The sequence below is a fragment of the Pieris brassicae genome, chromosome 4 (genome assembly GCF_905147105.1).
Source record: "Pieris brassicae chromosome 4, ilPieBrab1.1, whole genome shotgun sequence".
Lineage (NCBI taxonomy): Eukaryota > Metazoa > Arthropoda > Insecta > Lepidoptera > Pieridae > Pieris > Pieris brassicae.
Window position 1 is genome coordinate 8,984,093 of NC_059668.1, and position 16,752 is coordinate 9,000,844.

Consider the following 16,752-nt stretch of genomic DNA (forward strand, 5'->3'; position numbering starts at 1 on the left):
AATCTGATCCTTTATCGTTGACGGGCGGCCATATATATGGGGCTCATATTTGGTTACTTAACCTGGTACACTGTATCAATCCTGAAATACCCTATTGGGCTCCCCTACTGTTGTCAAGTTTTTTTTTAAGTTTAGACAAAACTATTATGTCATCATTAACTAATATCAAGTCTAATGTATGGATTTAAGTTACCAAAATTTATAAGCCCCAGTAATATTAAGCCATGATGCCACTAAATAATTACAACATAAATTTAAAACTGTTTTTATTTACGAAACAATGCTTGTAAAACATTTGATTTACATGTAAGATTCTTACGAAATCTTACACTGGCTCTTAACAAAATAATAGATAAAATATGATGCAATCAAACTTGCATGTTTTGTAAATATGAAGCAGTGATAGCTCTTTCAATAAAACATCTGCACAGCCATACACATTGTTTCCCTGGCACAATGCCAGTTCCATAGCCTTATTGCTGTAAGTATTTGTGGATATTCTAATCTAAAACCTACTGTTGTAGTAACAATGTGTCTAATACTAATGAGAAACAATTTTCATCGTGGCAATGTCTTTGCCACTAAAGCAGAGAAAACTATAGTGACGTCACAACATCAAGACATTTAAAACTTTATATGACGAAATTCGAACTATTCGTAATTTAATATTTGCTAAACTCAAGATGCTAATTTAATTACTGCATGGCTTAATTTCAATTATTGCAATGTAGTAACTAATAAAATATATTTAAACATTAAATACTGTATTTCATAAAGGCAAGTGTACAGATATACTATACCCACTGTGAATTAATCTACAGGACAAAAGGCACAGAACAAAATATTTCAAATACAGTTGATAATTTCATATGAAAAAATATTCTACTAATGGTATTATAAAAATAGTATGTTTTTTGGCGTTTACAGTCACATTGCCATGCATTAAGTACGCGTTGAATTTGGTGTATATTATCAATACAAAGTGGAATATTACAAAAAGATCTTACATCTATATATAAATAATTTAATTCTATGTCTTAATAGCAACTTTTTTCATCTTTGGTGACGAGACATGAATAGTGCTTGTCTTGAGTTGTTCCATATCACTATCATGGAGACTTGGAATTCCATTGATTGGGCCATGTCCGTTCAATTTAAAAGCTCCGTGCCCATTTACTTTATGTCCATTTATTTTACATGCATTTAATTTATGATCACAATGCCCATTTATTTTTTCTTCACATCCACTTGTTTTTCCATGGCTATTCATTTTAGTGTCGCCATCGTGAAGTTTATCAGCATGTCCATTTAGTTTCTCTTTTCTTCTAGCTTGTCCTATAAATAAAAAATGCATTTATAACATCGACATCCATTATCTTATAAACTGGCGCAACCGAGTTATGAGTGTAATTATGAGGGTAGAAAATAAGGTCAGTCATAAATTAAATTCAAGATATATTGTATCAATATTTAAATGAAAGATCAGTTTCCATATAGTGCGATATTTAGGCTTACTACAGCATGTCTAGCTCAACACTCACTACTGTACGCAATGCAGTGGCTAACACAACATAGACACACTAAGGCCACATTTACACTGACAGGTAAAATTACCCCTTAAATTTACCTTGTTCTAAATTCAAATACGTTATTCATTTTTCTTGACTAATTGTACAATTTTTTTAAGCCTTTCTCTGTTCTATGCATTACATTGTGAGCCTTTAGGCGTTGAGGTTGCCTGTCAGTGTTAAGTAACCTAAATCACGAGACTAGCTATAGACAACAATGCAAAGGGACTAGGTAACGCAATTCCGCCAGTTTATCGAAACATGCAACTTGTACATGTACTTAAAATTTTGACCATATTAAAAACTACTCATTTATAAAAGAACCTTTTTTGCTGACTCTGAATGCATGCAAGAATAAAAATATCTTTACATGATAATGTATAAATTTAAATTTTGCACCAACTTGGGTAATATTTTTAAAATAATAACTTTATGGCTTTTTATGAACCATTTATTGTTAAAGTATTTTTTTTATTACCCATGTAGGCTGACTAAAATAATTGATGGGCTGGACTCACCGTTCGCGCCAGACCCGGCGTAGTACCTTTTTGATGTTTTCCAATCTTCCTTTAATGACAAATTATACATAGAGTATGCTGGGTCACCCGTAACCTCCTTCTCAATTGTCAAAAACTTAGGCAAGGTTGCCAAAAGTGCGTCTTGATCGTACGCAGCGCTATACGTCTCTAGCAGAACCATTCCGCGACACCTGAAATATTCAATTGTTTTAGATCAACAACCCTGTCGAATAATGTAAAATCCCCAAACCGTAATTACCTGAATAAACTGCTTTTAGTATATAAGGAGAGTAATAATAGATAGATAACGCTCCAAATTATTTATATATACATAAATACAGATATTAAGTGCGAACACAAAATCACCTTGGATGCGTGGGTTGTCTGTAAATGTCCAGTTGGTAATACTGGTTGTTGTAGATGAAGCAGCGGCGTTTCTTGAATATCGTGAAGTGCGCGTCATCCCGTTGAGGAAGCATATTCAGGTAATCTCTGTGTGTCAGCTGAGTCCTCACTTCCACGGACTGACCATTTAGGTGGAATTTCCTCATAGTGTGGATGTAAGACCAATGACCCTTTTGGCCACGCTTCCTTAACCGCACTTGAGCTTTACGGAAGTCGCTCTGTAAGTAGTTGTGTTCCACGTCGAAGTCCTGAAATTTCGGGAACTCTGCATCCACCGGAAGCGGGCATTTGACAAGAAACTTCCGTTTTTTCGCGTTGACATTGAGTCTGTCACCGGTGTCTATGCCTATACGTTGGCAGACGCAAGCGATCAGACGATTCATCTTCTTGTCGAAGTCTGTGGAGTTATCAATAACGTCGAAATAGGGATGTCCAACCCATGATGCTGCCGCGTTGTAATCAAGCTCTCTGGCCAATTCTACTCCTTCGGACCGACATGCGTGTTCCTGAAGATGTATAAATATTACAAGTATTAGTTTTTTTTACTGCTACGATATGTTTATTTATTTTTATAGAACAAGGGGCGAACGGGCAGAAGGCTCCCCTAATGTTAAGTGATATCGCCGTTCATGGGAACCGCCAATGCCTGAGGTCTCGCGAGTGCGTTGCCGGCCTTTTAATAATTGGTATGATCTTTTTTTGAAGGATCCAAAGTAGAATTGGTTCTGAAATACTTAAGTGGTAAGCGCGGCAAAAACTGTCTTAAAAAACGTCAACAAACGTCAACCAACGTCCGATGATGAAACTCAGCTTAAAGGAGCATCAGCAGGTATTAAAGGTTTTTTGTTGCGGAAAACGGGCAAGCTTGTGTTTTTGATGTTAAATTAGACTAGATTCTTAAACATGTTTCCATGGTACCAGCCAGTAATTATTAATATTAAATATATAATAATTTTAAATATGCTGTATAGTTCTGTTTTTTCGTATTTTTATTTGTCTGGATGGATGGACATCGTTTGGATATCAACAAATCGGCAGTGATTTGTGATTAATCAATCAAATGTAAAATGCATAATTTAGTAACTGGCAAAACGCCTATTAAGATTGATCGTTTCTAGTATCGCAAAATCTCAATATAGAGATACATTATCGCTATATTTGATGCTGACGTCTTATGACTACCAATAACGGGATCACGTGAATTTTTATATCATAATAAAATATTATCGCAATTGTTACGTGGCTATGAAATTATAATAAAAAATAAATTATATGATATCGTAAAATTGATTTTAAATACCGTTAATTGACACATAAAATAATTGAAAGAATCTGTTCTGCGCATATTGTTGGGTTATATTTTTAAAGGTCAAAGTTCATAGATTTAATATGATTTAGGTTATCAATCATGGACACCTCGATAAGGCGTGAATTTTGATTGATATGGCATTAAGCCAGGAAATGGACACTCAAGCTCGTCCTTGTCCTTACATTCCACATTTAAATAGTATTAAAAAAATAACGTTTTTAATAATAACAATAATTTAGAAAAATTAAACCGATTTCAAATACCTTATTTATGGTATGTACCTCTACTAAACTAGAAATTAAATCTAGAATCCAACTCCGTAATTTAAATACGATAACGACTGACAGATGTTTAAATGATTTTTGAGCAGTTTGAGGACTTACACGAAATTAAACAAACGTGCTTGGAAGCCTAAATATATATATTTAGGCTTCCAAGACTCCTTAGGTACCGTAGCTTCACCCTTCCCTTTCTATATTTAAATGGAGATCAGACGAATGTTTCATGTTACATTAAAAAATAGATAAATGGAATACGGAGTAATACCAGTTTGTAACGAGATTAACATTGATGCAATAGTTGCAAACTAGATTTGTCCAGAATGAGCCAATAAATGAAATACACGTTACATACAAAGTGTAGAGTCATTTATCAATCATAATATAACTCATATCTCGAATAGTTTCTTTTATTTACGCGAGTTCTCGTACTAGTACACACGGAATGCCTCACTACTAAATATACGAGATAAACGGCTTATTTAATTGAAATTATATTCTACTATAAATTTATAATATGCACGGACCGAGCGGATTTCCTTCTTCGTGTCTGTTATTCTAGTAATAACTTAATGTCGAATCTTGATATCAAACCCATTTGCTAATAGGCGATCTGTCGTATATATTATGTATATTATCTGAATACCAAGGCTACAATTGTTACTTAACATTTACGTACATTAATGTTGTTACATTTATGTACATATATGATATTTATCGAAATCGAAATAAATTGGATATTAACATAAACATAACATATGTTTAAAAGGATGAAAATTGTTGGTGTGAAAATAAAAAATCAGTTATTGTATATCACAATGTACACTTATGAACGTCAAAAAAATGATATATACATTAAATGCTTCTAATTTTACATTTACTGCAAGTTCTCAAATCAAGCGCGTAGACCGGAAACTGGCAATAAACTCTCCACCACTCTTTTTAATCGCCGAGTTTTTTTTTGTAATACACAACGTTTGTAAGGAGCTGCATCCATTACACCATGTTCTACATGGCATCAACAGGAGGCATGGTAAAATAGGAGCATGCAGTTACATTCGCGTGGGAACACGCAAAAACTGTAAGTTCATATTTTTAAACCGTATTTATGGATAAATACACATTATCATCAAACAAATTATTAAATGAAAATAACACTTTTGAACATGTAGCGGAGAAAGATCTGTTCAATAATGGCAAATATATGTAGAAAAAAAATGTATCCTGCCTTTTGTTTGTTAGCACCTAGACTGTAATTTATATATTCTGTGCATTTATAATTTCTTCATCAAACAATCGAATTCGTGTGAGGATTATAATTTGACAGCATATGAAAACGAAAATATGTATATTTTATCAATATCAAACTGAAATGACGTCACACTATCTTTGCACTGCACTTGCACGAATACGAAATAATGAATAACAATATTTTTTTCATAGACATTTAAATGTTGGAAATTTCAATATAACTTCGATTGAAGAGTTAAGTATTTTTATAGCTTTACCTCAGTTGAATAGAAGTCTTCCGCACCGTTTGCTGCCGATACCATATGAACAATATGGTTATACCGGTTGTCGCGCAGTTCCACACAGTTCCAGTTATTCGCACTTAACATAGCCTCCCATTTTTCTTTGGAAATAACTGCAAAAAATATTTAGATATGAAACTTAATGACTAATATTAAATGTAGATTTACAAATCAATCAAAAACGAGCCCTAAGCAAATTCTATGAGTAGGAATAGATAAAATTAGAGTAATGTCAACGCAACGAAGAGCAATGTCAGCCTTCATCGTGCGACCATCATCCCTGAGGTGTAGCTTCAAACCCCGGCTCACAGGAAAGTCTCGTGAGGAAACCTGGCCTTAGACCACAAAAGTCCACGGCGGCACAGACAAAAATAACAAACAGATACACAAATCTGAGACCCAGAAGCTTGTAGCGTCACTGGTTTTTCATTTGCAACGCAAGGTTGAAGTAGAAATGCCTAAATATTGTGTTGAAGGATACGTCAAAAAGCGGCTCTGTACAAAACTAATTCTAGTACATAGACTACTCATATCGTAAAAACCAATAGTCGTAACAGCCGATGACGTTGTTATTAAGTACAATGGAATTCAGCCAGGATTTTTTGATTTTGGTCAATATAACCGGTATGCTGAACGATGTCGTCGTAAACGGTTTTGTCTGTATTTATAATTAGTTATAAAAAGATTTAGGTTTTATGTTTTCTTGTTTTGTTCTATACATATTAGATAGGGCCAATTACACCACACACGCATTACACAATTACACCTTTTTCTTTCAAAACAATTGTTATCTCTCTATTATTGTTAAATATTTTTTTATTATTGTTATTTTATGTATTTCTGTGTGAGTTTTGTTAGTAATAAATGTTATGTCTTTGCCTATATTAATTAGTAAATAAGTTTTCTATTGTATTAGTATAATTACTGTATACATAGAAAATAAATAAATAATTGTCCAAAAATGTCCTTAGAATGTACAAAATCATGGTTGCCAATACCATAAACATACTTTTACTTTTCAATAATATATCTAACGATGTAGGTTTATTACCTTTGGCACCGAATAGACTTAGCTTAGCCAATTTTCGTGAAATGTACATTATCTTTGACCGGACACAAGTAGTTTTTCTATTCGCCATTTATACCACACCCACAATTATTGTGTATATTTATTAGCGAAAACACAAGAATTTTAGACATAAATGGGTGAATTTTAATGAACTTTAAGGGTAACTATCAGTCACGACTTGCCGCTAAGTCAGAAATGTATTGGATTTTAAGAAACGAAAGACATGGCTGATTTTTGCCATATTTGTGTTTCGCGTAACACGATGATTCAACATTTAATAAAATTTTGATTATAGTTGTAATATTAAACGGTATTATGTTAATTAATGCCGTGGGGAGTAATTAAATATTGTATACAATCTATGTAATACATACTAACAACTAGTTACATGATATCTTTATTATACCTTCATAAACAATCTCAGTCATAAAGAGAATTGTTAATAAAGAAAAAAATTCATATTACGTCAATTGTTTCCCAGACTTTTAACTAGCATATTTTACGCCTGAATTTCACTGTGAAATTTAGTAATAGAAAAAGTGTATGTGTAAAGAGAAGTTTATAATTTTATTGTTTTTCTTGTTGGATCATTGAAAATCAACTGTCAGCTTAATTGGACCTTCGAGCCGGATCGACGAACTACCGACCTTAAGTATACAGAGGTCGCTAGTTCGTCGATCCTGCTACCAGCGATTAGATAAATAATAGCGTTTTAAACTTCTAAACTAAATACCTACAGCAACTCAATATTGATTTATATGGTGAACGTCATAAATGAGGCTTTTGTTTCTAAAACAATGCTTCTATTGATATGATATTTAATGACAGTATAGAAATAAGATAGTACTTTTTCTGACACTTCAAGGTTACGTGATTTACAACACGTAAACAAATTAACGAACACTGCGGTCCCACCGGCAGTCATTTTGTCGTAATATGATGTGAATACCTAAACTCTTTCTCGGCAAATGGACTTTTGAATACAATATTTTTGTTAGATATTGATGTCTTCCATAAAACTGTAGAATATCACTAAGCTCTATTGCCAATATTTTCCGCAGCAAACACGATATAGGCAGTTCTATTGGTATTTCTTTACACGAAGTTTCTCAGTGATCACAACTTTTTGATAATACTATATAGCTATTGGATTCTCATAGTGAAAGTATTTTAGTAGTAAGATGTAACGTGACAATGAAAACAAACTGGAACACCCATCAACCATTGTTTAATGGAAATTTGCTACCGTACTTACATGCACTAGCGTCCATGGCTCCTCGATCGCATATAATCAGACAGTTACGCTGGCACGTCCTGCCCAACTCAAAGAAGGTGTTCTCAATTTGTATCATGGTCTTCAACAAATTCTCTTGGAATTTGTTAGCTGAAACAAACCATATTACATTAAAATGATAGTAAAGTTAGTTCAAAACTTTTATTTACAGCTCAGATATAAACAATCATAGCATTCATTAAATAACAATTGTTCTAGTTATTACCGTCATAATAAACACTTTATATGGACTAATTAATAAGGCAATTAATATAAATTATTTGTATTTACAACACAGATTCTTTAGAATACAATTATATAGTATCTAGTCACCAGGATAATGAAAGTGGTGGAATATTCTCTGTAAAAAAATAGCAAAACGGTAATGTGTACACAGTATGACTCGTGTTACAGTTGACACAACTAGCAAGTGTCCATTGCTATTTGATGCTATGAAATGGAGAATGGATACATGATTTCGAAACACATACTAAAAGATACTCTTAGTTCACAATCTAAAAATACACTGTATTATTAAATTATTAAGAATATACATATTTTATTTAAAATATTAGCTTTGATAGCCAGATGGATTATTTAGTACTACTCAACTATTCGGTAATTCGGAAATTTTACGTCGTAGAATTGTTATTGTAATAAATATCGTCACATTTTAACGAGTGACGGGGACCCGTAAGTAGGCGCGGCCATGATTGTCTTTTAATTTTAGCCGCCTGCCAACGAACTTTGCAGACTTCGCATACCCACACAGTCAAAGCGGAAAAACTAGATCACGGAAAAGTATTGACGTACGAAAAAAAAAAACAATCGCTGGCCCGTGACTGAGGTTGTCGAGGCGACAATTTACGACGCGATGAAAAACCTAACAAAACGTGAAGTGTTTCGTAACTATAATTCCGAGTAATTTTATCTTTTAAATCTGTCTTCGGAAATAATTTAAGACACTCCCCAATCAGAACAATGGCCCTACAACCTTTTAGGTCTGAGCCTCAAATTTCTGCATCTATTTCGTGATCATTTCTAATAGGCAAGTATGTGATCAACCTTTTGGGTATAAAGCATGTGTGCCGGTTCCCTCGCGACGTTTTCCTTCACCGTACGAGCGAGTGTTAAATGTGCATAGACAGTAAGTCTATTAGTGCACAGCCAGGGATCGAACTTACGACTTCAGTGATAAAGTCGCACGGTATCACTAGGCCAACACTGCTAAATAATAATACTCTATATGTAAATACGTGATTCAAATAAAGAACCTATATTTAATTGATGAGCCTACAATGAGGACAGCATTAAGATAACAACCATGAACTTGATTTAGTACTTATTAGTTTGCGCGTGCAAACATAATACGACACGTCATATTTTATGTAATAACTTGTAGTTATCATGTGGCTTACAAAGCGTGACTTATTGCAAATTACTACTTTGTATAAATAAATAGACAAAGCAAGTTTTATGTAAAATAAAGATAATAAATTACTTTTATTATATAAATAAAACGAATGTTGGTAAAGAATTCCAAATCTTGCTTGTTATTGTTCTTATCAGATAAGATTATTTTGATGATATCGCCCGAGCACAATAAACAGGTAATACACAGATAGCAATGACTATGTAAGCGTCATTGGTATATCTACAGACCGTTAAGGTTGTTTATCTTTGGAAAATATACAGATTGCATATGTTTTGTCGTACAAATTGCTAACTGCAAACTGACGGTGTTTGTGTAACATTTGTATATTTTCCAAATACTATTTCATTATTAATAAATAACAAAAACGGTTGACTACTAATATGTACATAAGTACTACTAAACGCTATCATTGGTCTGGTACTACTACACTTTGCCATATAAAAAAATAAAAACATTTGTTATAATAAATAGGTTATCTTATTATCGTTATATTATATTTATAATTAACTAAGATAAAACTAACTATTTTACAATTCTATAATTTTTTTCTAAAACCTTATGCCGATTCCTAACATATTGAAAGCGATAATTTACTATTTAAGATAAATTGGTTAATACATAAAGCCTAATTTTGCAACCGTCAATAAATTGAAAATACGGAAGGAATTAATTAGCATATCGCGTGCCTTTCCAAAACGACTACGAAAATATTTCTCTTTTTATCTTTACAACAGCCTTGTAAGTTTTCTTTTGTCTACCAAAACCTTTCAATGATTCTCTATAAATCTTTAAGTAAAATGAAATACTATAGTCTCAGGATATTATTATGGAAATAAGTTCGATGGCCAGTAATTTGGCAGGCTCTTCAAATGGACATTGTACTGACACGTCATCACGATTCACGTGAGACGAAAACCCAAGTAGAAAATTCTACAGATTTAAATTTTACATGACACTAAATGCTCGCTACATTGCCATCGACTAGCTGATGCCACTTAATGATGCGTTTAAGGCCATCAGAACACCATTAACGATAGCTTAAAACGATGTTCGAAACAAGTAACTATTTTGTTGCATAGTATTTAAAATTAATAGCCAGAGGTATTATTAGCGAACCTACGGTGATATCGACTCACCACAGTCGTTTTGGTTGGCCAGAGCAACTGCGGCTGCGACGCATCTTTTGCAATCCTTACGGCATTTATCGCTCGACATATTTAGTCGTGGTTCAGCTATAATAATCCAAATGATCAATTTTCTTTAAAGGTTTCTTTGTAATAATGAGCGCGAGGCCGTCCTAAGTTGATTTGTGACGAAACCAACTACGTGCTCTCAACGTATACATTATTGTATTTAAACAACGAAACTTCAATTGTCAAACTCTTTCTTTTTATAACGAGAAAAATTCTCTGTCTGTTAGCAATACAATGGGTAGCGCTATGAAACATCACGCAGAACTTGATATTTTAGGAATAAACACAATAGTACGTGGGTGGTATACACATTCATGCGAGCGGATGTAAACAAAGTCATTGCATAGCACTTGATGAGAACAAGATAAAACCTATGTTAAGGCGACCATATCAAGTTATTTTCAGTTCACAATCAAGTTTGCTGCTAAATTAATGCTATGAAGTAATTGAACAAAACGCCTCAATAAGCAGCCAGGCGTGTAAACCTTACGTTTTCATGTACATTAATATTTATACATGCTTTTAAGTACTGTTAATTATCTGTAAGGTTTCATAAACGATTACATTAATTTACATTACAAACATGAAATCAGAAGCTAATTAAAAGAGCAAATTTGAAAATTTGATGTTGCAATCCGACTGTGAACAAACGGTCAATACAATGTCGTGTATATTTATATCCAGATTCCAGGCAAGCCATGAACATGGCCGTGAAACGAATGCGTCAAACGCTTGTAACCACCCGTGAAGCCCCATAAGCATTTTACCGTAAAAATGAATTTCCAGTATTGTAATACATTAAAATGGAACAATTTAATTATGATAAAAAGTAAATTAAAATACTGACGAAAAAACAGGTGTAACGTGTAACACAATATCGTGATAAGGACTTTATTCGCATCTTTCATTTTAATTTAATTTTGTACTATAACACTAAGTGTTCGCTGTGTGCGAAAATATTCAGACACGTGACTATTATAAACTCGATCAGTTCAGAAGCTCTGTAAGCTTTTAAAACGAAAATAAACATCATGTCACAAGTGATTCCCGTCCGGGGCGAATCGGCGAGGACGAGCCGTGTCTTATTTAGATCAAACAATGTTAATGATAGAGCCGTCTAGGATTACAATTTTTTGTTTTCGTCACACTTGTGTTCGGTATTTTATGGGAAAACAATTAGCGCCTACATGTATTGTTAGGTATACCTCCTATTGCATATTGGCATCAAGATGAAGAAAAAACTACGTATTAACATAAACAGGACGTTATAGAAATTGTGTTGAAAGTGCATCCAGAACATAATGTTGGCAATGACATATCACTCAAGATGACAAACAGCTGTACAAACATTGGCGGTAGATGATTTATAGCTAGATAACATTCTATGATCGTCTTTATTTCCTATGTGTTATTTCTTCTATTTTAGTTTATGGAATTTCGCTGGGTTTTTTTTTCAATACGACAAACTTGAATCCAAAATAGAACATGATTGTAGTTTTAATTAAGAAGGGCATAATAATCTAAAATAATTATTTGGCAATGGTTTCTTTATTTGACCTACCTCACGTGTCTTATCTGACATCTACATCTCGATAATTAGCAATCTAATAAATATTAAAGCAAAGGATTTTGTGTCGAACACTGCTAGTACACAATAAACGCAAATGAATCATATGCTCATCATATGATTCTATTACTTCGATACAACTACAGTCGAAATCTGTTATAACATTGAAGGGACTACCTATATTTGATGGTAAAAACCGAAAGTTGTAACTGCCGATGACGTTGTTATTAAGTACCTAACACATAGAATTCAGCCAGGACCTTTGATTTTTGTCAATATAACCGGTATGTTGTTCTAAACGATGTCGTAAACGGTTTTGACTGTACCAAACTGAGTTGGGTCATGTTGCTTTTATTATTAATTAAATGAATAAAGTTAATTACGTTTTTGTATTTATTAAAGTTTCATTATTACTTTATTCAATACCAAAGACTACGACATTTAGGTAACTGTGTACAAAATTACATCAAGAAATGACTGGTTTCAATTGACTTGTGCTATCATGTTAAATAACATTTCTAAAAATGTTATATCCAATCTGTTTAGCTAATAAATATAAATAACAATGATTAACAGTCAAGGTTACAATAATAATGCAAGCATATTAACTGAATTAGACATACTTTAGTATATATAATACATTATATGTACTTAAATGAAATCTAAATTATAGTACAAAGTTAATTAATCTTTGAAACTCACCTTCCTCTGGGCTGAGATCTACAAACTTCACACCACCACTGAAAAAGAAAAATACAGTTGCAATTTCCAATTAGGATAATTTATAAGGTGGAATCTTCAATCAGAAAGTATCCAATGTAAAATTAAATTCTATTATTTTGTTTATTTTTAGTTAAATAAAATGTTATCATTAAGAAATATAAAAGAGAAAGAACAACATTATAGTAAGATCATAATAGTACAAAAGATATTGGAAGTTTCAATTTAAGAGGGTCAAAAAGTGAACATTAATTTAATAAGTAAATAAATGTCATATCTATGCATTATGCACCGTCTTCATGTTGGTTGCACTTCATACCTTAAGAGGACGGTAGCCGTTTCCGGCACCCGGAACACCTGGAAACAGATACAATGTGGAACCATGTCTTATCGGATCTCCATTTGGAGAAACCAAAACCCACATACATTATCCAATACACATTAAGCGGAGCGGAAAAGATGAAGTATTTAAATCTAATTAAATTTCGTAATTGATTTACATATTAATAGTTGACATACATTATTCTACTTAACAATTTGTAGCAAAGTAAAAAGCTCAATATGAATTTAATTAAAAACCAATTTTCCACCAGGACGAAAATTTAGGATGTCGACCAGAAAACAACATGCAAGTGATTAATGGCCATTTTGTATATGAAATTGTAAAATCATAATTACCTTCCATCCCAAGTTTTCGAAGAAAGTACTAAGACGTGACTGGCCGGTGGTTTTTCCGCCGCAAGGCCCTGTTTAGGTTAAAGCATTTGTATAATCAATGAGAATATTTAGTTGCCCCACGTGGTACAATGTATCTAATAAATAAAGAAATGTACTAAGTTCATTTAACAAGTTATTAGAAACTCTTTTTAAAAATCCTTTTATTTTTAACTAAATAATTATAATTATGGACTAAAAACTCACCTCCGGTCAGCACTAACTTGTATACAGTTTTCTGGGATTGATTCGCCATTTTCAAGAAAAGCTTAGAAATAAATAATTAAATCTAAATACACTACGCGATTACGATGAAAATTAATTATCATAAAATTGATGAATAAACTATATGCAAAAGAGCCATCACAGTTTAAAATGCATCGCCCGATAGGCGTGCCGTGAAAAGAATGAATAATTGAAATTGCACAAATTTTAAAGCGCGACCGCGACGTGATCGTTTATACATGTCAACGTCACGCTATAAGTGTCAAGTGGCAGCTGTCATTTTTTGTCAACCAGACATTCAGACATATAACAATAGATTACAATATAATTTCTACATATATATATATATATATATATTATTACGGTAATAAAAATCAAGTTTTCGCGTAATGTAATAAAAAAAACAAAAATCTAGATTGCATTTTTAAATATAAGCGCAACCGATACTGAGATAACTATGTAGTTATTTAAAATCCGTTTTATTTATACCGATTCTTATTTTAACTTTACCAATTCAGTTAGTAGTTATCAATGAATGAAAATATGTACAATAGGTACATTACAGATAGGGATGAAATGGCAGGGCAATTCAAACACGATTATGTATTGTACCAATTATTTAAAATACTCCCGAATAATTGATTGATATTGGGCACTGAAGTTTCGAACATGGATTATTATAATTTTCAGCTATTACTTTTATATTTATGTAACTTTTAGTATCTGATTCAAATGTTTTTTGAAGGGATAACACCTGAACAGGAATATGACGCCAGTACTTTCCCAAACACCTATTTTTTATTTCGCAGTAAGCAGGTTCTCCAAAATTATCGTCCTCGTCTGAAATAAAAGATTTGTCACTTAAAAAACAATTTGAGTGAAAAATATTTAATTTTAGTTACCATTACAATCTGGTACTTGCTCTTGATCTACCCATCTGGTTTCAATATTAACACATATAAAACATGTCCTTAATTCATTACTAATACATCTTGCAAGGTTAACAAAAATGTTAAGAAACTTCAAACCTGAAAGAAAATATTTAACATGCTATGAGAACATTCAATACATATTAAACAATAATACGAAGTAGCTATGCTTAATACTGATCTGAAGAGTTTGTTGTTTAAACTTGCTTATCTCAAAACTTACTAGTTTAAGGTACAAAATTGTTTTTGTGATAAAATAGCAATAATACTATATACAAGTTAACACAGGTAAAATTGTAAGGCACAACTAATCTTATAACATACCATGTTTTAATTATGGAGTCAATAAAAATAATTTCATTTCATTGAAAATCTAAAGCCCTATCTGCTGTATCCTATTATCCTATATCTTATTTTTATGATATGTAGCGTCTTACCAATTTTATTATTGTCTCCAAAATGCTGGAACATTAAACACGGTAGTGAATCTAGTATTACAAGAGATAAACAATCAAAAACTATCTTTTTAGTTTTTATAGATTCTAACAAGCATATAAGATCATTCATTGAAAAAATTTGCACTATATTGATGTTCAGCATGATAATTGCCATTTCCTAAAACAAAATTTTCTCAATGTATTGTATTTTTTTAAATAATAATTAGGATATCTCTCTTTTAATTTACATGAATCATAGTATCAATACCTTGTGTGATAGCCCATGAGCTTCTAAGATTTTTTGAATTCTAACTGCTGAAAAATCTCCTTTTGTATCAATGTAAATTACAGAATTAGACAACTTTGCACTGTTAATTGCTAGTTGCATACATAACTGGGATTTCCCAGAACCGGCTAAGCCACACACTTCAGTTAGAAATCCAATTGGAATGCCCCCATTTAAAATTGTATCTAATCTAAAAATTTAAATATTTAATAACTATCCTAAACACAATTGAAAATAACTTATAGCGTTTTATAAATTTATGCAATTGGAAACTTTTATAAGTTACCTTTTAATACCAGTTTCCAGATAGCTTTTTTCAGTTAAAAATCTGGTGCGTAAAGTAGTCCCAGAGATTGATGGGGCGGAATATTTTTTAAAAATAATATCTCGTATATCTAATACACAAGCTACTTCTAATTTTGTAATAATTGATATCTTTTCAACATCTTCTTTAAGAAAATCTGCGATTGTGTTTATACAATTTTTTGTCATTTTTTTAAGCAGCACAGTAGATAAAGATGAGTGAATAGTTGAATTCAATTTTTCCATTTAGTAAGGTAATTTAGTACTATTAACAAATATAATTGCAAAATCAGAATTATTACCAATTACAAATAAAATAATCTACTTCATTGCTCTTAGTGGAAACTTAAAGTTTTGAAACGTCGAGTCAAAAAAATCATACTCTCGAGTCTTGACTTCACATTTTCAATTTTCATTTAATTATATTAACCGTAACTCCACAGAGCATAAGAATTAAGTGGCGGTGGGTATGATTATATGTGATAACTCTTGTCTGTGAACTATATAGCCGAGAACTTCCGCAAGGCCGAGAACTTTCTCCTCTTCTTTTTGCAATTTATATCAACTCGTTAACTTTCCTTTTTTCAACTAATTTTCATTCATACGTCAATAATCTTCAAATTTAAGTTCAATTAAGGCTCAATGATCTCCCGCAACCCATACAATCTACTAACTATGTGTTGGCAAAAATCGTTGACTGGAGTAAAAGTTTTGGTCTACTAATTAATCCTAAGCAGAGTAAAGTAATGGCATCTCTTATATTCCATTATGTTTAACCCGAAAACGCCTTCCTATCTAAAAATTACTTCAAATTTTTGGGAGCCCATAACAATAGCTTAAAACTATATCCTTGAAATCCCATCTCATAACTCCTCCTTTCTTGACGAATCCACCTTAAAGGTTTCTGCAGTTAGGCTATGGAATTGACTTCCCGCCTCTATTTGCTTAGCTCCTTCTCTATCTTCCTCTAAATTTCTTCTGTACAAACATT

General features: G+C 32.3%; 2 protein-coding genes across 4 annotated transcripts; both read right to left on the bottom strand.

Moving 5' to 3' along the window:
* Positions 1–249: 249 nt before the first annotated feature.
* On the bottom strand, positions 250–14,098 carry LOC123707938 (TRPL translocation defect protein 14). 3 transcript variants are annotated; one of them, XM_045658261.1, is made up of 9 exons: positions 13,789–14,097; positions 13,546–13,613; positions 13,187–13,224; positions 12,850–12,887; positions 7,935–8,063; positions 5,587–5,723; positions 2,453–2,997; positions 2,087–2,277; positions 250–1,335 (listed from the first exon to the last, which is right to left on the bottom strand). In XM_045658261.1, the coding sequence occupies exons 1-9, from the start codon at positions 13,835–13,837 to the stop codon at positions 1,031–1,033; spliced, it is 1,500 nt and encodes a 499-aa protein (XP_045514217.1). In that variant the 5' UTR covers positions 13,838–14,097; the 3' UTR covers positions 250–1,030. The 3 variants fall into 3 exon arrangements, with proteins under 3 accessions (XP_045514217.1, XP_045514218.1, XP_045514220.1); XM_045658264.1 differs by having other exon boundaries at positions 1,247–1,335; positions 2,113–2,277; positions 13,789–14,098; XM_045658262.1 differs by lacking the exon at positions 13,187–13,224 and having other exon boundaries at positions 13,789–14,093.
* Positions 14,099–14,481: 383 nt separating this feature from the next.
* LOC123707939 (DNA repair protein RAD51 homolog 2-like) lies at positions 14,482–16,694 on the bottom strand. Its single transcript, XM_045658265.1, has 5 exons — positions 15,745–16,694; positions 15,441–15,648; positions 15,173–15,350; positions 14,729–14,834; positions 14,482–14,646 (listed from the first exon to the last, which is right to left on the bottom strand). The coding sequence occupies exons 1-5, from the start codon at positions 16,005–16,007 to the stop codon at positions 14,634–14,636; spliced, it is 768 nt and encodes a 255-aa protein (XP_045514221.1). The 5' UTR covers positions 16,008–16,694; the 3' UTR covers positions 14,482–14,633.
* Between the last annotated feature and the right edge of the window lie 58 nt (positions 16,695–16,752).